The 26330-nt window shown below is 36.0% G+C and overlaps 1 protein-coding gene across 1 annotated transcript; it reads left to right on the top strand.

The window, feature by feature from the left end:
* Positions 1 to 2926: 2926 nt before the first annotated feature.
* Positions 2927 to 24739, top strand: LOC131627195 (DExH-box ATP-dependent RNA helicase DExH3-like). Its single transcript, XM_058898034.1, has 19 exons — positions 2927 to 3299; positions 3696 to 3850; positions 4033 to 4120; positions 4228 to 4464; positions 5112 to 5207; positions 5998 to 6186; positions 6378 to 6537; positions 6634 to 6764; positions 7955 to 8125; positions 17886 to 18158; positions 18998 to 19192; positions 20698 to 20901; positions 21442 to 21511; positions 21612 to 21760; positions 22409 to 22717; positions 22823 to 22882; positions 23423 to 23575; positions 23680 to 23790; positions 23926 to 24739. The coding sequence occupies exons 1-19, from the start codon at positions 3057 to 3059 to the stop codon at positions 24394 to 24396; spliced, it is 3465 nt and encodes a 1154-aa protein (XP_058754017.1). The 5' UTR covers positions 2927 to 3056; the 3' UTR covers positions 24397 to 24739.
* Positions 24740 to 26330: the final 1591 nt, after the last annotated feature.

Here is a 26330-nt window from a genome sequence, read left to right as displayed (position 1 = left end):
AACCTGCACGTTACCAACAAAGGATAACATTCAAACAGAAGGGTGAGAATTCAACTTCTTATAGATAAACATAATATGGGAAATGTAAAACACAACAAGAATACATTTCAAGAATTCATCACTCTTCACATAAACATGCAATTAATCAAGATTCACATATTCATGTCATACAACTTAGCTCATTCAATTCCACATAATCAAACATGATTTCTAAACAATGTATATGATCATATTTCACCAACATGTAGATTCTAAGTACATATCCTTTTCGACAACATTCACGAAGTAACAATTGTATTCAAACATAATCATATTCTAAATATACAAGTTATCATCACATAATCACATACACATGTTTTTCCAAATATATAGACATGTATAAGATTCACCGATGTATCACAAGTATGAACATATATCACCAAATGCACATATTCATCTCTATCCCATTTCACGAAACATCATAGAATATATTTACATCATTGGAATCGTGTCATTAATATTACAAGTATACATGTAATCACCTCTCTTACCCATGTATCATCCTCAATCAAACATGATTCACATATCCACACATATATACATATATCATTAGTACATATAAATTCACATCTACATCACATATGTTTCAATCACATATATCACATTCATAACACAACAACTAATTCATATCAAATGAATCACAAATTCACATATATGCATATCCACCAACATCATTCCACACAATTCATATCACATAAATCACACCAACAACAACATTTCACACCGACACGTGCGACTCAAGTGTGACTCAATGCGATATGCATGTGGATCCCTCCGTTATCATTTTCGGTCACGCCGATTGCCACTCTCTACGGACAAGATAACCACCTCAAAGCCCCATACTCGTTAAGCTTTCAAACCCCATACTCGTTAGGTTTGGGACAAGCAAATAATCTTCGCAAGATTACCCGACATTGCCACTTTCAAAGACTCATGCTTGTGTACGTGTGCAACAAAATAAGACTCATGCATTTAAGACGATCTCTCTATCTCTTAAACTACACAATCACATATTTACAACTTTGCACAACATTACACAACATGACTTTCAATCCAATATCACACATCAATTAGCATTTATCAATCAATCACATAGTTCATGACATTAACATCTCATAAGGCATCCATGAACATTAGTCATACAAGATTCATCCATAACATACACATATAACTACATGTTATTTTCAATTAGCATCATAATTAAATTAAACAAATGCCAATCAACCCTACTCTATCATGTAGAAAATCTCATTAGCTTCCCGACGCTTCGAACGACGCATAAAACGGAGTTACGGATCAAAAGTTATGGTCTTTACAAAATCTGCTCAAAATTGAACCTCTAGGTCGACGCAAACTCAGTTAGGTCGACTCAAAACTCCTCTAGGTCGACCTAACAGAAGGAAAAATAGATTTTTGGCATTCTGGACTGTTTAGGTCGACTCAGGTTCTGCATAGGTCGACCCAGGCTGCGTGAAAACTCAGATTTCACCATTTTTCTTCCCTAATCCCCTCATACAATATCCATTAACCCATACACAATCCCTACATCAATTGAAAACGAATTTTGCACATATACAAGGTTCCTAAACATGTTCCTAACCATGGGTCATCCATACAACACATTGAACATGAACAAACCACAAAATCCAATTGATTTCACATAAACCCTATCATTTTCTAAATTCATGAAATGGAAGAATAGAAAGCATACACAACATTACCCAATCATATAAACCTACAAGAACTTGGATTCAAACCCTTACCTCTTGAATTTCTCCTTCTAACTTTAAGAAATCTACAATTCCTCTTCTCTTGTTCTTTCTCCTCTCTTCTCTTCTCTTCTTTTCCCCAAATTGTGTTATCTCTAAAACCCTAGTTTTCCTCTTCTTACTATATTTCTCTTAATGGGCTTAGTTATATTATTACCCACCCATCCAATTATTAATTAGGCCCAATACATAGTATGCTACTAATAACCTAATTAAACCATAAAACACAACTATGCATATAATTAGATATTTCAATTAATTAGTAATACCACATAATAATTAAATAAACAAATAATTAATAAAACACACAAATAAGCTAATAAATAAAATATCTAATAAAATCGGGCTGTTACATTTATCCTAGGGGGAATTCCTTCTGGGCCTTCAATCTTTGTTCTCGTCACTAGTTGGAGGGGGAGCCTCCCCGCTTTTGTAGGTACTCTTTGGCGACGTTATCCCTGATCCTATTTTCTTGGTTCTGACACTCAAGGTGTGGGCCCTTTTTAGCTTGAGGCTCTCCACGTAACATTTCCTGGCGACCTCCTGGTCTCCTTCGATAACTCTCACTCGCACATTAGAGATATGTCTCTTTTTTCCCTTGGGGAAAAGTATTTATAGAGACCTTTTGAACATACGATTTATTAAACACGTAGGGGCGACAACTGCTCCCTTATAGTTAGGGAGGGGTTGATAACCACCTATTCTCCAAGAAATCATGATGGACTCCTTTCCTTCTTACTGATGGGGATTACTGTATTTATACATATCCTCAATCCTCAGGACAAACCCCCTTATTTTGTAGAAATAACGCCTTTGCGACAACACCCTAAGACGAGAATGCCAAAGTCATCCTTCTCTAAAACCTTAACAAATATAACAAAGATATATTTACATACAGTGACTCCTCACCACTAAAGGTGGGAGAAGTAATCCTCTTTAGATTATCTCATCACCAACCCGACTATTTTGGATGCTTTGACATTTTTATTAATTAATAAAAAAAAAAAAAACAACTAAGATTTGAATAGCCGCTAAGAATTTGACGGGTCATGTCAAATAAAACCCGACCCGACCCGCTCTCGCTATCGATGGTTCTTAGTTCTTACTTCTTTTTCGTTTACAGTTCAAAACGATTCCCATTCTTCCATTTCGTCAAAAACCCAAGCAACACACTCGTCGCAGTAGTAGCAATCATCACAAAAGAACGCATCATCACACCGCGATGCCTCAACCTCCCACTTCACAACAATGCATAATCCAAAATCTGCCGCGTCTTTCCTCATAGCACGTGCCAAGTCTCTTCATCTTCGCCGCTACAACTATCGCTCTCTCACTCCATCTTCACGGTCACTCTTATTCAACTTTCAACCATCGCTTTCTTCTTTCTTATCGAATTCTAAACCGTTTATCTCCACGCGCTTCTTCTCTGGATATTACAATCTCGAACAGTTCTCTGATGATGAATATGAATGTGAATTTGAGAATCACCAGGTTTTCCCCCCCTTTTTTTACATATTTGGATATTAGGTTTTTGGCTTGAATTGAACTGTGATACTGAATTGATAAGAATTCATTTGATTGCAACCTAACATGTTATATTGTTTGTTTGGGAATTATGTGTCAAATATGGAGTTAAATTCAATATTCTATCAATATATTTTGTGCTAATTAGCTTCTGATATCTGTTGTCAATTCTGCCCTGTAGCATTGACACCTCTGAAAAAAGGTGTGCCAGTGTCACGAGTCTGAACTGACACCGACACTTGTGATTATGTTTTAATTTATTATTTTTTCAAATTATTACTGGTGTCGATGTGTTAGTGTCATGTTTCTGGTGTCTGCGCTACATAGGTTCTACCTTCTAAGTAAATGTAATTGTTATTGAAGGCATCGTCTACGGTGGCCAATGTGGATGAGTGGAAATGGAAACTTAGTATGCTGTTACGGAACGAAAAGGATCAGGAGATTGTGTCTAGAGATAAAAGAGATAGGAGAGACTATGAACAAATCGCTAACCTTGCCAAAAGAATGGGACTTTACAGGTAAAATGTACTTATTTTTTACTATGTATGCCTTATGCCATATGGAATAAAACATGTCTATTTGCTTGAAGTATTTTCACTTTGATTTGATTGACTTTTAATGATAAGCTGAAACTTTTAATTGAATCCTTGTTCGTTCTCATCCATCATCGATTGTTATTGTCTTTTATTTTGATGAATAGTGAGCTGTTTGGAAAAGTAGTTGTTGCAAGCAAAGTGCCTCTTCCTAACTACAGACCAGATTTGGATGACAAACGTCCACAAAGAGAGGTAATAGTATGGGTTGCACCAGTGGGGTGGGACATTTCACCTAATAGTTTAACATTGAGATTGATGTCATCCTACGAAAATAATCCTTCTCCATTCCATTCTCATAGGTCGTGATTCCACTAAGCTTGCAAAGGAGGGTGGAGGGTTTAGTGCAGGAGTACCTTGATAGGATACAATTAAATTCTGAAAAGAGATCGGACTGTTTGGATAGTGTTAATTCCACCAATCATGTTAAAGATATAGACATGAATGAAAATGCCAATTCTTTTGTGGAGGAGTCTGTTATGGAAAAGGTTCTCCAGAAGAGGAGTTTGAGGATGCGTAATATGCAAAGATCTTGGCAGGTTTGTTTTTTCTTGTTTGATTTCTTGATTTTTGTTGTTGGATATTTCGATTTGTATTGCATGCTTAAATTAGCAAGTTATGATCAGAAGTCTATGTTTTAAGTAACTTATCTTGAAAATCATTTACGATAAATGATTAAAAAAAAACTATTTTCATTATGGTAAACAAACACAAAATAACTTATGTTTTTAAATTTAAAAAATCTCTAAAAATTAATCCATAAATGCTTAAATATTAAATTCACGTATAATCTGTAACAAACAATTATACAAGAGTATAAAATCTATTCAAGTTATCAAACATCCTAAAGGTAATAGTGCGTAAACGTAAAGCATGGTGTACGCAAGCACACAGGCCTATACTATTGACTCGGAAAAAGCTTATATGCTTTGCAAGTAGCAACTCTGATTTTAGGTATATGGGTACATTTGATTTGGTTTCTATATGTTCCATTGTCCAGCCTAAACGTACCTCTAATTTTAAATGCTCTTTACAAACTAATATTTTGGAGTGAACTGATGTTCATGGATGGTTTTTAAAACAATACCAACTAATTATTTTCGAAGCGGAACTCCCTCTATAATTCTATTTTATAAAGTAGAAAGTTAATAAAGTAATATCCACATTTTCTGGCTTCTATATATAGGAATCTCCTGAAGGCAAGAAGATGCTGGAATTCCGGAAGTCTCTCCCATCATTTAAGGAGAAGGAAGGTTTACTTCAAGCTATAGCACGTAATCAGGTATAGTTGCTACTAGTTTCTTACTTGTATTATCAGTTGATACCTGCCATGTTTGCTACTGGTATGTCTTCAGCACTTTGAAATTGAAAATGAAAACCCAATCACCTCTAACCCCCTAATATTTTAGAAATTTGTTATGAATACTATACTAATGAGAACATAATGAAATGGAACTTGGTAAGTTTTAAATTGTTCAAAATCTAATAACAAGCACAATTCTTGCTCATAGTCTACTAAACTAGAAAGGAACACCTGCAACTGAGAAGAAGAAAAAGTTCAGATGAACTTGACTGTACCAACACTTATAATACTATAATTTGTCCTTAGAATACTAGACCCTGTTGACAATTTGCATTGACATTCCATGCCAAAATTTGACCATATTTTCAATTTCTGTTTGATATTTGAGCTTGTATTATTATTTTATCATGTATTAAATATTAAAAAAACAATTTAATTTCAAATTCTTTTTTCCTTACTCTTACTTGGTATTCATTTGACTAAAAATTCATAGATGCTCTTTATATAGTTTTTTCCCATGATAAGAAACCTTGTGTCGAGCAACAGTTTCACATTCTTATAAGTATGACATTTCTTTTCATTGAAAATCTTACTGTCATTTAATTAATTCCGAATCCTCTATTTTATTTTTATTGTTATATATGGATCCAATGACACATTATCTATGTTTCTAGATTTCCCCGTAGGAATGAGTTAAATGTCACGAACTTTGTTGAGGTTATGACTTATGCATTCATCATTGATACCTTATCTCTGAATTATTATCTAGGTAATAGTTATATCTGGAGAGACTGGCTGTGGTAAAACAACTCAACTTCCTCAATATATATTAGAGTCAGAGATAGAGTCCGGCCGTGGGGCATTTTGCAGCATTATTTGCACACAGCCTCGAAGGATATCTGCTATGGCAGTGGCTGAGAGAGTGTCAGCAGAGAGAGGAGAGTCTCTGGGTGAAACAGTAAGTCGCCTATTCTTGAAATAGACCAAAACACAAACAAATGTTGTTGTACAGAAAAGATGAATACAGATATTATTATTCATTAAGAAAATAAAATATTCATAAATTATATATTTTGCTTTTCAATGAGATTTTAAAATTGGGAATATCTTTGTTCTTCCTGCTATACCACAACAGAGGTTTTTTGATAGGTTGGATTCAAAGTTCGGTTAGAAGGAATGAGAGGGAAAAACACCCATCTGCTATTTTGCACCAGTGGTATATTACTCCGAAGGTTGCTGAGTGATCGAAACCTGAGTGGTATAACCCATGTGTTTGTGGATGAAATTCACGAGCGAGGCATGAATGAAGGTATATTCTCTGCTAACGCCAGTTTATCCTTGTATAGTCCTAAGGAATTAACCAAGTAAACTTATTCTTTACATAATTGGTTTTTGTTCTTCTTAGACTTCTTACTGATTGTGTTGAAGGATCTTCTTCCACGACGCCGTGATTTAAGATTGGTATTGATGAGTGCCACTTTGAATGCTGAACTTTTTTCAAATTATTTTGGAGGTGCACCGACATTTCATATCCCGGTATGGTGTTTCTCTAGTTTTAATTGATTGTTTATTTGTGTTGATAACTGAACTTGAATTATTCTAATTGTTAGATGTTAAATGCAATTGTATGTTCGATGATATTGAAATTGTTTTGGGTGTCCCAACTGAAACTATTGTATGTGTATGAGGTGGTGGTGGGATGGTAGGGTAGTGATTGGGTGGATAACTGTGACGTGCTATTGTATGTCCCATTCCAATTTGTGCTGCTATGCAGTTATTTTCAATATTCCTTTCTTAAGGTAGGGATTAGTGTCTGTTGGCTTAGCTTTCTAAGGCTCCCAAACTCAATTTGGGGACAATCCTGGACAATTCTCACCCTACAAGCCGGTTTTGTAGGGTTGAGTTAGGCCCAACCATATTTTTTAACACTTATTACAAATACATGCTTCAATACCTAAACATTAATAATGTTCCATAGTCTCAAATAATACATAACTTTCATGTGTGACGAAGGAGGATCAAGGGTTGCACAACAGTGATGTAAGGCATTGAAATTGAACAATTGAACTGCAGGAAAAAAAGTTTTTTCCCCAATCAGGTACTGCAACCTGGCCAGTTTTCTTGTGGTTTGCAAAATTGACACACTTGATCCCTGTGTTTTTTCGAAGTTGGCACATTGATTCTACACGACCTGTCCATTTCACATTCTCTAGTAGGAATGTGACCAGACAACAAGGTAAACTTGTAGAATCATATGGTCTTAAGAGCTAGTTCCTGAATTTAACAGTGTGTAAAGCATCTATTACAGAGGATTGAAAACAAAATTATAGGACATTCAAATGAGTAAAATAGTGAGTGGTTGTCTGAAGACTGAAGCCATGCTTCCGACAAACAAAAATAAAAAATAGGATGCATTTCATACTCTTCATTTAGCAGTTTAAGCTTTTTTTACCTTTCATTTTCTCTGATGTAATTGGTGAAAGTAAAGTAAAAAATAGAAAACAAAATTGCTAAAACTTGGGATATGTATCAGTGATACATAGTGCACTGGTTCATGCATGTATGACACAATTCAGTCTTCTGCAAGTCATTGTAGGATACTTAACACTGGCTTGCCAAATTTTATCGAATTGTGCAATACATGCCATTGTATTACATCAGCTGCTTTGACTATATTTGTAATGTTTTTTAACAAGGGATTTTGAATTCATTTATTCGTTGTCCAGGGTTTCACCTATCCTGTAAGAGCTCACTTTTTAGAAGATGTTTTGGAAATGACTGGATATAAATTGTCTTCTTTCAACCAAGTTGATGATTATGGTCAAGATAAATTGTGGAAAACACAGAAGCAGCTTGCACCACGGAAGAGGAAAAACCAGATCACTGCTCTTGTTGAGGTATCTAGCTGGCTTAAGAACTTGGTCTTAATATTTACTTAAAAGTTTAAATGATGGTTAAAAATATTTCTTTCTTAATTATTTGCAATGTGTTTTTGTGTGGTGTTCGTGCATTCTTGGGAGTTACACATATGTACTATGAAAATGTTATAAAAATCCTTATTGAAAGTGTTGAACAAGATCCAATGATACTTTAAATTTAATACTGATGTTGTCAATGTGATAAACCTCATTGAACAAGGTATATTAGAATGAGACGGGGATGTTGTTCATAAAGAATGAAAGTCCCATCTCTTGGCAATTTCTGCTCATACTTTTTCTTACTATTTCCTCCCCTATCTTGTGGGATAGGTAACCTCGTTCCTCTTGGTAGGGCACACTGGTAGTATGGAGTTTTTCTCTTGGTAGATACCTGTTAAACCTGGAGTGCTCTTTTAGGATGAAGTGATCCGTTGGCTCAATTCTTTCATGTTGTTTAAGAGTTCTACATCGGACAATATATGGTCTGAACATGTGTTTATAAGTGGGGACAATTCTCATCCTACAAGCCGGTTTTGTAGGGTTGAGTTAGGTCCACCCACATTTCTTAATATGGTATCAGAGCCTCGTTTAAAATCCGGTGAGCCACTTGCTATCAAGTTTTCGCTATCAGAACTCCCACCATTTATTGCCACGCTTCAGATGTCTAGTCCTAGGCATGAGAGGGTGTGTTAAGAGTCCTACATCGGACAATATGTGGTCTGAACAAGTGTTTATAAGTGGGGACAATCCTCATCCTACAAGCCGGTTTTGTAGGGTTGAGTTAGGTCCAACCCAGAGTTATTAATCCCGGCGCTCCGTAGCGGAGCGGTACCCTGCCGCGCGATATGAAGGGTGCGGAGGCGGAGATGAGAAAGCGGCCGCTTCAGCCGCTATACTGGGTCGCGAGTCGTGGAAAATTCCCGGGCGGAGCGGCTCCGGTTCTTTTTTACCTTTTTTTTACATTTTTCTGGGCAAAATTAACAAAACACCCCTGTGCAAGAGAGAGGTTGAAGAAGTGAAATCTGATTCGTAGAGAGAGTGAGTGAGAGAGAGAGAGGTTGAAGAAGTGAATTAGGGTTTCCCAAGATATGATTCATAGACAGAGAATGAGAGAGAGACGCAAAGTGAGAGAGAGGTTGAAGAAGAAGTGAATTAGGGTTGAAGAAATGAGATCTACGCCGCCGTGGAGTTAGAGATAATTAGGTTAACATACTGTATATGTTTTTGACGGGTAGTGGTAGTGTACTAACTAAGTATCAATCTTATTATATATTTATTCAAAAAAATCATATCTTATATTATTTCCTATTTTTTATAACTAATTTTGTATCTATCTATTATCTTAAGAAAATATATAAACAAATTATATATTTTTTTGAGTCTATTTATTAAATATTTAACTTATTTATTAAAATTAAATTGAATTTGAATCTTTAAGTTTTGAATCTTAATTAAGCATTATTCTTTGTTTCACATTATATTTTATAAATATTTTATGAGTGTTGTGAAATTAATTTATTATACATATTTTATGAGTGTTGTGAAATTAATTTATTATATGACATATGTTTTATAGATTATTATATAATTATTAGTATACAAAAATTTATCCCGCCATCCGGGATGCCGCTATTCCCACTATTCCCATTCCCGGAGGTCGGCCGCTCCGCTCCGTTATCCGGGATTAACAATTCTGGTCCAACCACATTTCTTAACACAAGTTATTTGAACTGAAGAAGAAAGAGTGAATATTATAAATAGTCCAAAGTCTCAATTACTAGTGGTACATATAGGGGATTTATAACTAAGCAAAAATCCTTGATGAATCTTAATTAGATACACTTCTATGGGCTAAATACTAAATGATTTGAACACTATTGATTGATTAATTGGCAAGTATAAACTCGAACATATAGACTGTTGTACCTGAACTGAATCCTCATAAGTGATAGTTAGAATAGATGAAATGAAATATATCTTATACTAATTCACGCTATGTCGATGGCAAAAAAATTCGTACCCGCGGGTAAAACCCGTCATAGGTACGAGTTGGATAGTTTAATAGGTATCCACAGGTAAAATAAACGGGTAATTAGTTACCCGTCTCCTTACGGGCACAAATACGAATTTGATGGTACCCGTACCCGTGGGTATCTGTTAATAATTAACAAAATTATTTTTGTTTAATCTAACATTATTATTATTATTATTATTATTATTATTATTATTTTGTTAAATAGAAACTATTATTATTATTATTATTATTAATAATGTTATTATTATTATTATTATTATTATTATTATTATTATTATTATTTTGTTGAATCTAGTATAATTATTTGATAAAAGAAGAAATAAAATAAATGTGATTTATTTTTGTTATTATTATTATGTGTTAAATTTAAAACTATTTTTTTGTCTTTAAAAGGGATATAGAAAATTTAATTAATTCTATTTTTTTTAAAATTATTTAAATATTAGTATTCATGGATATCCGTAAATACTCGTGGGTATCTCAAAATCCACGGATACTCAGCACAAATATAGGGTGGATATGGGTATTATATTTACTAAACGGGGCAGGTAGCGGGGGACTAGTTCCCTGATGGAATTAGGTATAAGAGAGAGAATTGAAGTGAGAGAAGAAAATCTCATTGTATTGGATGATTTGAACGATACAAAGGGCTTTGCTATATATAGCAAAGTAGGACTAGCAAACTAGCTGATGCAGTTGTAACAAACTGACAGCTCAGCATAACAAAAAGAAAGAGAAAGATAATACAAAAGCATTTATATAATAAGCTACTATATAAGGAGCTACTCTATTAGTCCCCCTTAGAAACTGCTGGTGGGTTTGTCAAACCAGCCTTGTCCAACACACGCAGTTTAGAACGAAGCGGCACAAATTTGGCAGCAGACAATGGCTTAGTGAGAATATCCGCCCACTGATCATGGGCTGGAACATGAGCTACTGACAGATTCTTGCTGAGCACCTTTTCCCTTAGAAAGAAAACATCCAATTCCATATGCTTAGTTCTGTTGTGGAGAACAGGATTATGAGCAAGGGTGACAGTGCTCAAATTATCACACAAGATCCTGGGCATTTGAGAGGAACAGTGGAGTTCCTTGAGCAAAGACTGAATCCAAAGAAGTTCTGCAGCTAACAGGGCCATACTACGATATTCTGCTTCAGCACTGGATCTGGCAACAAGTTGTTGCTTCTTGGACCACCATGAAACAGCATTGGGACCAAGGTAGATACAGGCCCCTGAAGTGGACCTCCTGTCATCCGGATCTGATGCCCAATCTGCATCACAGAATCCTAACAAGGACATGGGCTGCTGGACAGAGGCAGGTTGAAGGAGAAGACCATGGTGTAAAGTACCACTCAAATATCTTAAAATTCTCTTGACAGCCTTCCAATGATCCTCTAAAGGATTAGACAGAAATTGACAAACTTTGTTGACAGAAAAAGATATCTCAGGCCTAGTCAAAGTAGCATATTGCAAGGCACCAACAACAGACCTAAATTGGGTTGGATCATCCACAGCAGCTGACCCAACTTTAGATAACTTACTGCTGGAGACCATGGGAGTTGGCATACTATTAGCATTCAGCATATTGAGTTTGGAAAGCAAGTCTGTAATGTACTTGGTTTGAGAGAGAAGCAGAGATCCATTGGAGAGATGAGTAACTTGAATGCCCAAGAAATAATCAAGTTGTCCCAGCTGTTTGAGAGAGAATTTGTCATTGAGATGCTTGATTAAGGAAGCAATAAAGGAAGCAGAACTGCCTGTGATGATTATGTCATCAACATAAACCAGAATCATAATCTGAAGCTTGCCTTGATGTAGCAAAAAGAGACTAGGATCACATCTGCTAGCTTGAAAACCAAGTTGAACTAAAGCACTCTTGAGTTTGTCAAACCAGGCCCTAGGAGCCTGTTTTAAACCATAAATTGCCTTGTTCAATTTACACACTAGAGTCCTGTCAGCTGCTTCAAAACCAGGAGGCTGTTGCATAAATACTTCCTCTTCAAGAATGCCATTGAGGAAAGCATTGTTAACATCAATTTGCTGAATGGTCCATTTGTTTGTAACTGCAATAGTGAGAACAATTCTGACAGTTACAGGCTTGATAACAGGGGAAAAGGTTTCTTGAAAGTCACTGCCAGCCTTTTGATGAAAACCTTTGGCCACCAATCTGGCCTTGTACCTGTTTATGGAACCATCAGGATTTTCCTTGGTTCTGAAAACCCACTTGCAGCCAATTGGTTTCCTGCCAACAGGAGCTTTCACCAAAGTCCAGGTCTGATTTCTCAGCAGTGCCTGATACTCTTCTTTCATAGCCTGACACCAATTAGGAGCAGCCAGGGCCTGATCAACAGAGGATGGTTCTATGTGAGCTAACAGTAGGGTAGGGTGAAGTCTAGGGAGAGTAATGCCTCTTTTGGCTCTAGTTTGCATAGGATGGATGTTTTGAGGATGAATAAAAGGGAGAGTAGTGTTGGCAGAACTAGGACTAGGGCTAGGGTCAGCTGGAGGTGAACTATTATGAGAAGAAGAAGGAGATATGGTGCTGGCTTCAGCCAGGTCAGAAAGAATTAGAGCTGGAGAGTGAGAAGGAGAAGGGACAGGAGGAATGGCAGTGAGAGGTTGGGGAACAGATGAAACAGGTTGCTGATTGGAAGAGAAAAAAGGCTGACCAGAGGGCTGAATGGAGTTATCAGACTGAGCATCAGACTGCTCAGAGGAAGGAGAACTGGGAATGACACTAGTACTGCCAGGCTGAGTAAAAGAGGAATTGGAAGAGGATGAAGGGAGATGAGATTGACTGTTAGCAGAGGAAATAGATACAGGAGGGACAGAGCTAACATTGAGAGAAAGAAAAGAAGAGGCAGACTTGGAAGGAGGAGAGAATAGAGAGGAATAAGGAAAATTAGCTTCATGAAAAATAACATCCTTAGAAATGTAGATGTGGCCATCTGAAGCAAGGCATTTGTAGCCTTTATGAGAGGTGGAATATCCAAGAAATATGCATTGTTGAGACCTATAGGCTAATTTATGAGTGTTATAGGGACGGAGGAAAGGATAACAAGCACAGCCAAAGACTTTAAGATTGGAGTAATCAGGAGGTTTGTTAAGCAATTTGAAATAAGGTGAAACATTGTCAAGGGTGGGGCTGGGAAGTCTGTTAATAAGATACGCAGCTGTAACAAAGGCATGATCCCAAAATTTTAAAGGAAGAGAGAATTGAGCAAGGAGAGTGAGACCAGTCTCAACAATGTGTCTATGCTTGCGTTCAACAAGGCCATTTTGGTGATGTGTATGAGGACAAGTGAACCTATGGACAATCCCTAGATTAGTGAGATACTTGGTGAGAGGCCTAAACTCTCCACCTCCATCAGTTTGGACACACTTTATGGGACAGTTGAACTGAAGTTCTACCATTTTCTTAAACTGAATAAACTGAACCATGGTGTCAGATTTAAGTCTGAGAGGGAAAACCCAAACAAACCTTGAAAAGGCATCAACACATGTTAGGAAATAAGAATAGCCACTTGATGATTGCATAGGGGCAGGACCCCAAAGATCACACACGACAAGCTCAAAAGGATGAGAATAGACAGTGGCAGACAAGGAGGATGGTAATCTATGAGATTTACCAATGCAGCATGCATGACACAAATCTGCAGGTGGTTTAAGAGGAAAAGACTGTTTACATAGTTTAAAAACTTCAATGAGAGCATGATGATTAGGATGTCCCAGTCTAGTATGCCAAAGAACATACTTATTTGTTGCTATAGAAGTGGAATTATTTGAGTGTGGTGAGGATAAAACAGTGCTAGTAGTGGCAGAATTTAGAGAAGGACTGAAAGAAGAACTTGTAATATTATTATTGTAAGATTCATTACATTGAGACATAATATTGGTAGTATTACTATTGAAAGGCTCAGTACATTGAGACACAGAATTTGTCATACAATTTGAATTATTACAGCTGCTAATAGCAGGGGAACTAAAGCTAGTACTACAAGTGTGAAGAGACTTGGACAGTTGAGGAGCAGCAGGATTGGGAAATTTATAGAGGCCATCATCTCCAACAAGGCCACTGAGTAAGACTTCAGAAGTAGCCTGAGATTTGACAACACAAAATTTAGGATGAAATTCAAAAAACACAGCATTATCTTGAGCAAATTTGCTCACACTCATAAGATTTTTGGTGATGTGAGGAACATGTAAGAGATTCCTAAGGGTAAGTGATAGGTGAGGTTTGTGAGGTAAGGGAAAGGACATAGAACCAACAGAGTTGATAGACAAACCTTGGCCATTTCCTATGAAGACTTGGTCAGATCCAGGCACAGAAGTAGAGTCAGACACGTTAGAGGCCTCAGGAGTGACATGGTGAGAAGCTCCGGAGTCAGGATACCACCATTGATTGGTGCTACTAGCTTCAGTGCCTGCATAAAAGGCCTGTGGTGCAGAGGATCTGGGAGGTGCAGCTCTAGGAGAGGCATACGCAAACTGAACAGGATAGACACCTCGAGGAGCCACAAGAAATGGATTGAATGGAGCTCTTTGCTGTGGATAACCAGCACCACTGGAATTTGTATAGCGATAGTAGCACACTGAAGCATCATGACCATGTTTGTGACAAATCTGACATGTGGATTTTCCAAAACGACCTCCACCACGACCAAAACGACCACCGCCACGACCAAAACGACCACCACGGGCTCCATAGGTGTGATTTTCAGCATTAGCGGTGACATGACTTGTTCCTTGAGGAAACGAGTCAGATACAGCTTGATCGGAGGCGACCAGTGCAGGGGAAGGTGTCGCCTGAGCCAGATTCACCGTCGCCGTCGCCGGCTCTGTAATCGCAGCCTTGCGATGTTTCTCCAAACGCGACTCATGAGCGAGTAAAGACGACTCCAATTCGTCCAGAGAACCTACGTCATCTTTACTGTTAACGGCGGCAACGATTGAGTCGTATTCCTCAGGAAGCGAATCAAGAACAATCTCGATTAGGTTACGAAGAGGAACGGGATCACCAATCGAGACCAGCGACTCACTGATCTCACGTGTGCGAGTCATGAGCTCCTCAATCGTGAGTGTTCCTTTCGTAAGACGACGGAGTTCCGACCGGAGCTGACGTGCTTTGGTGGAGAGAAGAGTATCAAAGTAACGGTGGACTTCCGTCCAAACTTGCCACGCGTGCTTACACTCAACAAGCTTAGGAAGAAGAGCATCAGAGATAGTAGAGAGAAGCCAGGTGCAAATGAGAGCATCCTGTTGTTCCCACTCAAGAAACGCACTGTGAGATGCAGAATCTGAGGGAGACGGTGGCACAATCACCGGAACTGTAACAAACCGTTGGAGACGATGACCACGAACAACGCCATCGATTTGCTGCTTCCACTGTTTGAAATTCTTGTCATCAAGCTTAACGGAAATAAGGTGAGAGAGCTTCACCTGAGAAGAAGGAAAAAGAGATTCCATGGATCGAAAAAAAAAATCAAGCTCTGGATACCATGATGGAATTAGGTATAAGAGAGAGAATTGAAGTGAGAGAAGAAAATCTCATTGTATTGGATGATTTGAACGATACAAAGGGCTTTGCTATATATAGCAAAGTAGGACTAGCAAACTAGCTGATGCAGTTGTAACAAACTGACAGCTCAGCATAACAAAAAGAAAGAGAAAGATAATACAAAAGCATTTATATAATAAGCTACTATATAAGGAGCTACTCTATTATTCCCGTGTCCATGAGTACCATTGCCATCCCTTGATGTTTACAAAAGAAGAAAATAAATTCATGAAATATCCCATCCTAAAATAGTGTAATTCACATTTATTTATAACACTCCCTTAAATTGGCAAGCATAGATAATTCATTCCCAAATTTTAAGTATGTTCTTGAGTCCTCTTAGTTACAAGCCCCTAGTTAGTATATCTAGTAGTTGGTGCTAGAAGCAATTGTTTTGAAACCACCATCCAACTTCTTTTCCTTAATAAAGCACATGCCTATCTCAATCTATTGTCTTCCCATACCCAATTAGACTGTGAGCAATGCTGATACCCGATTTGTTCGCACAACACAGTTTCACAGGACTCCCATTCCTTACTTTCTGGTTACCCAATACGATCTTTATCAATAATTGCTCATGGTGTTTGACAAAATGACAGTCTATTTCAATAATTTTGGTTCTCATGAAAAATTGTATTTGAGGAAATATGTAATGCAATTTGATTATCACATATTAGCGTTATTGATCTTGTCTCTTCAAAATGAAGCTCTTCGTGTGGTTGTTTTAACCAAATTCGCATACATGTTCTAGTGAAGGTAATTTAAGGTTGTGTATGTGCGGAGAAGAAAAGTCTCTCAAATCTAGAGCTTTAGTGCCAACTGTTAAGAGTTTCAACTCTCAAATTGGATGAGATAAGGTATAAACATGTGTTTATAAGTGAGGGTGGTCCATACCTTGCAAGTCAGTTTTGTAAGGTTGAATTAGATCCAATTACAATTCTAATATGATATTAGAACCTATACAAGATACATTGGACTACTTGGTATCAGGTCACCTCGATCGGGCTACTCGGGTCACATTCTAGATGTTCAATTCTGGGCGTGAGGGTGTGTGTTAAGAGTCAGACGCTAATAAAGAGGCATACATGTGATTATAAATTAGAGTAGGCAGCCGGTTCTGTAATGTTGAGTTAGGCCCAATCAAAATCCTAATGTTGTGCATGGGAGCATATTTTCTTATTTCGTATTTACTTCTGATTAATTTGTTGGTTCATTTCCCTGCATCAGTCATGGCATAATTTGGTGCCAAACATGTTGATTATCCCCGCATTGTGTTGGCCACTGATATCTTTCCTTTAATTCCTTATTTTAGTGGCTATGTAGTGTCTAGTTTAGTTAGGTATAAGTTAAATTTCTGTTGTACTTGAGGGATTTTAGGTTCCGCTGTTTTGCCAGACGTCATCTTTCTAATGCATACTGATACCTTGATGTTGTGTCTTGCTGCATTGTTATTATTCTTAAATATTTTTTACTAGGATTGTATATATTCCACTCAAACTTGAATATAAAGCTGTGCCTTGTTTGCTATTCCTCTTATCCTTTTTGAGATCATATTTTATAATAGAAAATGATATTTTAACACAAATTTGACAACAAACTTCGACAAGAATTTGGATGGTTAATGCAGTTCAAATATGTAGTTAATTACGTTTAGCATATGGTTAATAAATATAACAAGCATGTATCCACAATAATTAATCATGATTTTAAATGTCATTAACCACGATATTTAGGTTTTCAAATATTCATAATTCCATTAACCATCCAAATTGTGTTCAACTGCACATGATTTTGTGGTATACGAATATTCATGATATAACCATGCTTTGTGTTCAAACATACACATGAAAGAAAATTTTGGTTAATGACATTCAAAATTGTGGTTAATTGTATTTACTGGATGATTAATGGATTGAGACACCTAGTTCTATTCATCAAATATCGGCTGAACATAGATTACCCATTTGTTAACTTAAAATTGTTGTCCCATTTTGTGTCAAAATAACACAGCTCATTATATCAGTTCATGTAATGTTTAAATCAAATGAATTGTCTTGATATTCTGGTTTGACCTTTAAAATGAAATTAGATTCTTTTAAGTGCATTATGTTGACAAGGAATTTTCCATTTTCCTACTTCTGAATAGGATGCTCTTTCTAAATCAAGCTTCGAGAACTATAGTCCCAAGACACGTGATTCATTATCTTCTTGGACACCGGATTGCATAGGATTCAATCTCATTGAGGCTGTTCTATGCCATATATGTCGGAAGGAACGACCAGGTGCTGTTTTAGTATTTATGACTGGGTGGGAGGACATAAGCTGTTTAAGAGATCAGCTTAAAGCACATCCTCTCTTAGGGGATCCCAATAGGGTTCTCCTTCAAACATGCCATGGTTCAATGGCAACTTCTGAACAGGTTGGTCATTTTCTTGGTTTATTTTTTATTTATGGACGTGTAATAACATTGTAATGTACTTACAAACCTTTGTTCAGATGCTATTTTAATGTGTCATAGTTTGATACATATGTAATAGAAGCTAAATTTTGGTGGTATTCCATTGTCACATCTCATTTTTTTGATAGAAACATTTTGATTAGAAAGAAAATAACTGGCACCATTTTGGGAAGATGAAGTAGAGATAAAACAAAAAATATGAATGAGTATGTTTTCCAGTATCATTTATTATACGTTCAAAACTAATCTTATAGATTTTGAGGGATTCCTTAGCTTTTTACCCTTGTTCATTTTTTTGCTCTTAAAATAGAAAAACATCTCTTTCTTTTATCTTTTATTTGACATAAAAACGAATTTCTTTTTCATAAGCTTTTTTTCATTAATATCTAAACTAAAAGTAGTTAATGGTAGACAATACCGAAGTTAAATTTTTACTTAGACTGGTGTTCTATAATTATGGTAGAACCTTATTCGCATGTTTAATTTCTAAGAGTATTAGTGTAGTTAGTAGATAGCCCTCTTATGTACTGTTACTGACAGCTGTCAGTCTAGAGAAATATTATCTACAGTAGCAGGTCACCTTGTTACCACTATAAGTAACATGGTGCCACCTCACATGTAACTAACTTTCCATTTTAACAGAATTCAGTTATCAGTTAGAGAAATGAAAATCTCATTACCTACTCTAGCTTCTAACAAAGAGCACCGATGATTATATCTTTTCTGATGTTACTTAATTTGACTTTATCTGACTGTATTTATATAAATCATTTACTATTGTTGCTTTACATTCTTTGTAGAAACTCATTTTTGACAAAGCACCTCCAAATGTAAGGAAAATAGTACTTGCTACAAACATGGCAGAGGCAAGTATTACGATCAATGACATAGTTTTTGTCGTCGACTGTGGAAAAGCAAAAGAGACTACTTATGATGCTTTGAATAACACACCATGTCTACTACCGTCTTGGATTTCACAAGCATCTGCACGGCAGGCGAGTATGCATATCCTAATCTTGTACTATGTTTACTTTTAACTTTTCTAGTATTCATAATCACATGGCTGCATCTTCCTCTTCTACAGTTCTTTCAGTTCAAGCCCTCAGAAATGCATGAATTTATTTACTTGATTGATTAATTTTTCTCAACGAAGTAACGAGCTTTTTTAATTGACTATTTTTTCTTTTCTAAGGAAGATCTCTTGTCTTTCTACTCTTTTCAATTGTCATTTCTTTATCCTGGTAAATTCTTCTTCCATCATAAAATAGGTGAAGGCATATATGAATATAAAACCCTATCGAAAATAAATCAGCCGTGTCAGGTGGAGAGCATCACAGATTCATTTTCAGGGTACATTTGAGATGGAGATTCCATCTGTTTATAGCAAAATGATTGGCGTAGTTAGTTTCGACATTTGCTTGTCACATGGACAATGCCTAGCAAAGAGTTGGGGAGGTACTTTGGTTTAGACTGCTAAGATTCCAGAAACGGTGACACCCTTTGGATCAAATTTAGAGGATATCAAAGGAATAGATTATTAACTTTTTTTTTTGCTTGTGTTTGGACTCTTGTGCAAATGTTTCCTTTTTGGTCATGTGTTTTCTTTTGGGGGATTTCCTACCCTCTCTTCTTCTTTTTTCCTTTGTAATTACTTATTATATTTCTCTCGGTCCAAAAGAATAAATATGATCAGCTCTTTCCTATCTTTTCTGTGGCAAATTGCTTTCTGCTATGTTTCGGAATTTGTGCAAATGTTTCCTATTTTGTCGGTTTATTTTGGATGATTTCTTACCGTCTCTTCTCTATTTTCCTCTGAAATTATATTTCTTTTTATGTCCAACTTCTAAGGAGCCAAAAATGCTCAACTCTTTCCTGTCATTTGTTTCAAGAGTCCTAGAAGAAGATAATATTTGTTAGTCATCTCTCCCTCAATCTTTAGTTAAATGTTTATTTCAAATGCGAGGAAGGTAAAGGTTCAAGGTAGCTACTGTTGCTCAGTACTCTTTTGCATTTTGGTTTGAAATAAATCTATTATTTTGATGCACCACAGTCTAGCTCCTCTAGTGATAGATTGGTCAACCCACTTCTTCCATTTTAAACAGCAAATCTGCTGTAAATTTGGATTCCCACTTCTTCAGGTGTAATGTTTATGTTAACTTTGCTCAAAGTTGATTGTTTGAGAGTAGAGTTCATAGGTTTTGAGCTTGAAGATTTCAAGTGGAAACAACAACTAGTTAGTATCTCTTATTGTCTTTAGGTCATTAAGTTTTTACTTAAGCTAGATTTTCTCCATTTGTATTCCTCCTTTTTTGTCATTTTTTTCTGTATTCTAGAATTGTTTGGGTGCTGAAATTGTTTTATTTGAAAATTTTAGGTTGCCTTCAATTGCTTATGTTTCTATTTTATACTACATGTTCAAACAACATTCTTGATTTTATTATACATCTAATCTAAACATGTAAGTAATTGTTTTTTCCTGTATTGACTTCTTTGTTTGCAGAGAAGAGGTAGGGCTGGTCGTGTTCAGCCAGGAGAATCCTACCACCTTTACCCCAAATGTGTTTATGAAGCCTTTTCTGAATACCAACTTCCTGAACTTTTGAGAACACCCTTGAACTCTCTTTGCTTGCAAATAAAAAGTTTGCAGGTTGAGAGCATTGGAGAATTTCTATCATCAGCTTTGCAGGCACCAAAGCCACGTGCCGTAAGTATCGAAGCTCTTCAATTGTATATTTGTGCCAATTATAAGTTCTACTAAAGGAAATCTTATGTCAAGAAATGTATATATCAAAAGTAAAAATTAAATGACAGAAAAAGACTTCCTTGCTAATAATTTACGTCATTGACTTGATTAAAAGGACTTTTTTGGTAATAAAAAGTACTTGTCAAAAAATGTATGAATCGAATGCGTCGTTGACTTAATTAACCGCTTGAGTGGTTAGATTTTCATAAATTGGAAGTGGTTTCAACAATGTAAATATTCCATGTTTCAATCCTTCTTGTATCTTTACCTGTATATTTTAACGATAATATCAGTTATCCTAAAAGCACTGCACAGAAGTTTGGATATAGTAATCCACAGATGCCTATAAAACTCATTTGAATTGAGAGCTATCTTCCTATAAGTAGTATTGACCGTAGAAAACGAGTATTAAGGAAATGAAAATTATTTCACATTTTTGAGACCTTATAATTGGTTAGGATTTTTGTAGATATACCATATCTTCACAATTTAATGGAACAGGTTCAAAATGCTATTGATTTTCTCACGATGATTGGAGCATTAGATGAAAAAGAAAATCTTACCAATCTCGGTGAGTCTGTTTTTCTGTCCTATTCAGTTGGTTGCATAAGAGTCTCATTATTTTCTCGGTTATTTGATTCCTTGACTTATTTTCGTTTTCTTTCAATCAGGGAAGTTTCTCTCCATACTTCCTGTAGATCCCAAGCTGGGAAAAATGCTAATAATGGGAGCTATATTTCGGTGCTTTGATCCTGTTCTTACGATAGTTGCCGGCCTTAGTGTCAGAGATCCTTTCCTCTTGCCCCAAGACAAAAGAGATGTAAGCCAAATTTGGTGCCCATTTGAATCCAATCTTTGTTGTATATATGCATTTGGTTATGTAGCAAGGCAGTAAATACAAACTTGTTCAATAAATTTCTATACTATGTTTTTGATAAATGTTTCATATGAAATTTTAAATTACTAATTAGAATGCTCTTAATGTGATTGGAAAACCTTTTAATGGAGAACAGCTAATCTCATCTTTAACAGGATGGAGTGATAATAATCGCATCATTATATCCTTGAAAGCTTTATTTGGGTAATGCGAGGTTTCAAGATTTCTATTATTAAAAATATGGAATGTATTAGAAAGTGTACTTGTTAATATTGAAATAAATGTTGACTTTCAGTTTAGTAACTTTTAATTTGTTTTCCTCTTCCTTTAGTTGATTGTGTATATGTCAATTTGATTTAGGTGTGAAAACTAGTGCTACATATAATTTCCATTTCATCCTGGAATCTGATATTGTGTTAGTCCGGTCTGATAATGCACCATCGATGAGGATCCAGTCTTTGAACTTAATCACCTTTTGTGTTACTTGCCATGTATACTTTTTCTAGTCAGAGGCTACTGCTTGGACCGGGAGAACTGATAAAAAGTTAAGTTTAAAACTGTCAGTGGAAACTAATTATCTTTTGCGTTCAGTTAGCAGGAACTGCAAAGTCTAGGTTTTCTGCTAAAGATTACAGCGATCATATGGCTCTTGTTCGAGCATATGAAGGATGGAAAGATGCTGAAAGAGAAGGATCAGCTTATGAATACTGCTGGAGAAATTTTCTCTCTGCCCAAACTCTTCAGGCAATTCATTCTCTTCGGAAGCAATTCAGCTTCATTTTGAAAGAAGCTGGCTTGGTAGATACAGATGCAAGCATTAATAACAAATTGAGTCATAATCAATCTCTTGTACGTGCTGTCATATGTTCTGGACTCTTTCCTGGAATAGCATCAGTGGTGGTGAGCTATCTCTTTCTTATAATGTTATTTCAGTAGCTACCAGACCTTTCTTACTAGTTGAGCCTTTATTGTTTTATCTATTAATTTATTTCTTCCTATGTACAGCACAGGGAGACATCCATGTCATTTAAGACAATGGACGATGGCCAGGTTTTATTATATGCAGTAAGTGACTAACCAAATCTTATCTTTCCTATCATCATAAGATTGCTTTATCTATCTTGTGTTATAATGAAATATCCTTTTTGAAATTCAGATTTTTGTTGAGCATCTAAAATTTCACTTGGTTGTTGTTGATCCATGTAGCCGACCCCGTTTAGTGGGATAAGGCTTGATTGTTTGTTGTATCTAAATTTTCACTTGAACTCTACTCAACTTTATTCTGTCTCTATCGCATGAAAATCATACAGTACACACAGTAAAATGGGCAACCCCTTGAGTTAATAGATTATGTTGAAATAGGTAATTGGTAATCCTTTCTAATCTATCTGAGGAAACTATGCAACATGTCAGTGAATAAAAGGAATTCATAACAATTAATTATGACCAGCACTGCTTGGGTGCACATTTGTTGAGGACCAGAACTGCAAAACCATTGGACAATTTAATGTCAGTTAACTGAGGTTTTTATATTGTGAGATGAACTTTGTCTGCTCCCATATTGTTCCTCTTCAGATTTATGTTTTTTTCTATAATTTTATCCAGAACTCGGTGAATGCACGGTACCAGACTATTCCTTACCCATGGTTGGTTTTTGGTGAGAAAGTAAAAGTCAATGCTGTTTTCATCCGCGATTCCACTGGTGTATCTGATTCAATACTTATTCTATTCGGCGGTGCTCTAAGTAATGGGATACAGGTGATTTCATAGTCGATACATGTTTTTCTTCCATTAGAAAGATAAGGATCCAAATATTTCAGTACAATAACTTGCTTTTTGTTTTTTCCCTTTGATGGGTTTAGGCCGGGCATCTGAAAATGTTAGATGGGTATGTTGACTTCTTTTTGGATCCTAATTTAGCTGACTGCTATTTGAAGCTTAAGGAAGAACTCGATAAGCTTATCCAAAAGAAGGTTCGCAGATTTTTTTTGTAATGGTATTCCTTGTTTACTTATAGTTACAAAACATTGCTGTATGGTGTTATAGCTTTAATGATGTCTAGTAGGAGTTATTGTTTTGTTTTATTTAATGGATTTGTAATATTGCAGCTAGAAGATCCTAACATTGACATTCATAAGGAAGGGAAGTACTTGATGCTTGCTGTTCAGGAATTGGTCTCAGGGGACCAGTGTGAAGGAAGATTTGTATTTGGCCGTGACAGCCGGAAGCCTAAGGCCTCTAACGACGAGAATAAATTCACAAAAGATGGAACAAACCCCAAGAGCTTGCTCCAAACACTTTTGATGCGAGCAGGGCATTCTCCGCCGAAATACAAAACAAAACATCTGAAGACAAATGAGTTCAGAGCATTGGTGGAGTTTAAAGGAATGCAATTTGTTGGCAAACCGAAAAGAAACAAGCAGCTTGCAGAAAGGGATGCTGCTATAGAGGCACTGGCTTGGTTAACTCACACCTCAGACAATGCTCAGCATGAAGACGATAAATCTCCTCCTGATGTTACTGACAACATGTTAAAACTCCTAGGGAAGCGTAGAAAATCAAATCGACGTTTTGATTGACTTGTCTTCCCTTGATGATTTTGTAGGTTAGTTAATAACTTAGTGCATTGTTATAGGTAAAAGACACCCATGAGTTCCTCCTAGGCATTATTTTGTGGTACCTAATTTATCTGTGATAATAGATTTCTCTCTGTTATCTCATTTCTCCCTCTTTTGAAGGGTTGAAAATGGTTCAGGAAACTTTAGTTAATATAAGGCATCCAGTTTTAGCAGTTGGTTTGCACTAGAAAAGTTGATTGAATAATTTAGCAGTCTCATTGAAGCCAAATCCAAAATCTTTTGTAACAATAATGTACATTGATGTTTTATATTTTTATTTATTTATATATGGTAGGTACATTTACTTCTTGTTTGTATGGAGATGTGGATGTGCTTGTTTACTAATCAGCATATAAAATAATTAAATAAAGGGTTAAATATACAAAACCCCCCTGTAATGTTAGCGAGTTTAGGTTTTAGCCCCTATAAAAAATTTTTTTTAAAAACCCCCTTATAATTTCAAGATTCTCTCAAATACACCCTTGACTGCAATTTGGCAGTAAAGATTCTCTCTAACTGTCCAGGTGGTGTTCCACGTGTAATTTTTAATTTAACTTTCTTTATTATTTTGTTTCACATGGATTTTTAAATTTAACTTTTTTTTACTAATAGTTTTTTAGGTTTTCTTAAATAATTTTTATTAATATTTGTAATGAATTGTTTTTTTAATTTTTAAACTTTTAAAAATATAACATTTGGGCCATAGCCCATATTTGTATGAGGAGCAGCCCAGTTACTCAACTTGTTTTTAATTCACAAGTCTAGTGCATCACTTCTTTTATAAACACTAATGTTTATTTAGTGGAAATCGATGTGGGACTCAAAACCAATATGTCAGGTATGTTGTTCACAACACATGCATGTTCCAGGTTCTTCTCCATACAACACCACAGTAATTCATACACTCTCCTTCATCATTCGTGTTTCTATTTTCTTCCTTTTTATATCTTCACTCTGATTTTGGAATATTTTTTATCCGAAGCTTTCATTCAAGTTCCGACTATGGAGTTCGTGAAGAGAGAAGAATCATCAGTAGCAAGCAGTGTATTTTTTCACATTTGTGCTGCAAATTATTTCAAAACCTGCTTAATACGGTTAGATCATGTGACCCCTCATGGTGGCTGCAACCAAAAAAAGAGGTCAGGCTAACTAAAAATAATATAAGTGAATGAAAGCATATACTTGTGTGCGAATGACTGACAATGTTTATACAGCTTTCAGGTTTCTCTTCTTCTTTTTCTCACTGTCACATACATGGCTTCTATGATCTTATTAGATTTTTCTCTCTCACAACAAGAACAACACCCATATTCTACTCAAGATCAAACGGTGGTGCCTTCTCTTTTTTGTTTTAACCCTCACGATGATGGTTCTGGTGTTCAACAAGGAGATCACTGCTTTGATCTCACTTCTCACTCATCAACTCCTGAAAACTTCCGGTTACTCAGCCGGAACAATCTTGTGGCGGTGGTGGTGGTGGTGGTGATGATGATAATAGCACAAATAACAACAACAATAACTCCATAGGTTTATCCAATGAGTTATCTTTTCCTCATTTTATGCAACATGTCTGTTTAAATTCATTTTTTATTTAAAATGTAAAAATCAATACTTAAAGTATTTTAGATAAGCCATTATAAAAAAGAATTGGAAGAAATGAAGCACATGACAAGGCAAGAGTATGTTGCGTCATTGAGAAGGTACTATACATGCACCAGCACCACTACTAATTTGATTCAGGAATCTTTGTTTATTGATTGATAGTATACATGCACCAGCACCACTTATATAACACTATTAATTGCTATGGATTGAAGTAACAGCAACATATATATGCACACTAAAGCATGCATTTCTTGTTATTTGAATGATGTGATTGCAGACATCATCAACAT

The sequence above is a fragment of the Vicia villosa genome, unplaced genomic scaffold (genome assembly GCF_029867415.1).
Source record: "Vicia villosa cultivar HV-30 ecotype Madison, WI unplaced genomic scaffold, Vvil1.0 ctg.000351F_1_1, whole genome shotgun sequence".
Classification (NCBI taxonomy): Eukaryota; Viridiplantae; Streptophyta; class Magnoliopsida; order Fabales; family Fabaceae; genus Vicia; species Vicia villosa.
This window is presented reverse-complemented; position numbering and strand designations above follow the sequence as displayed.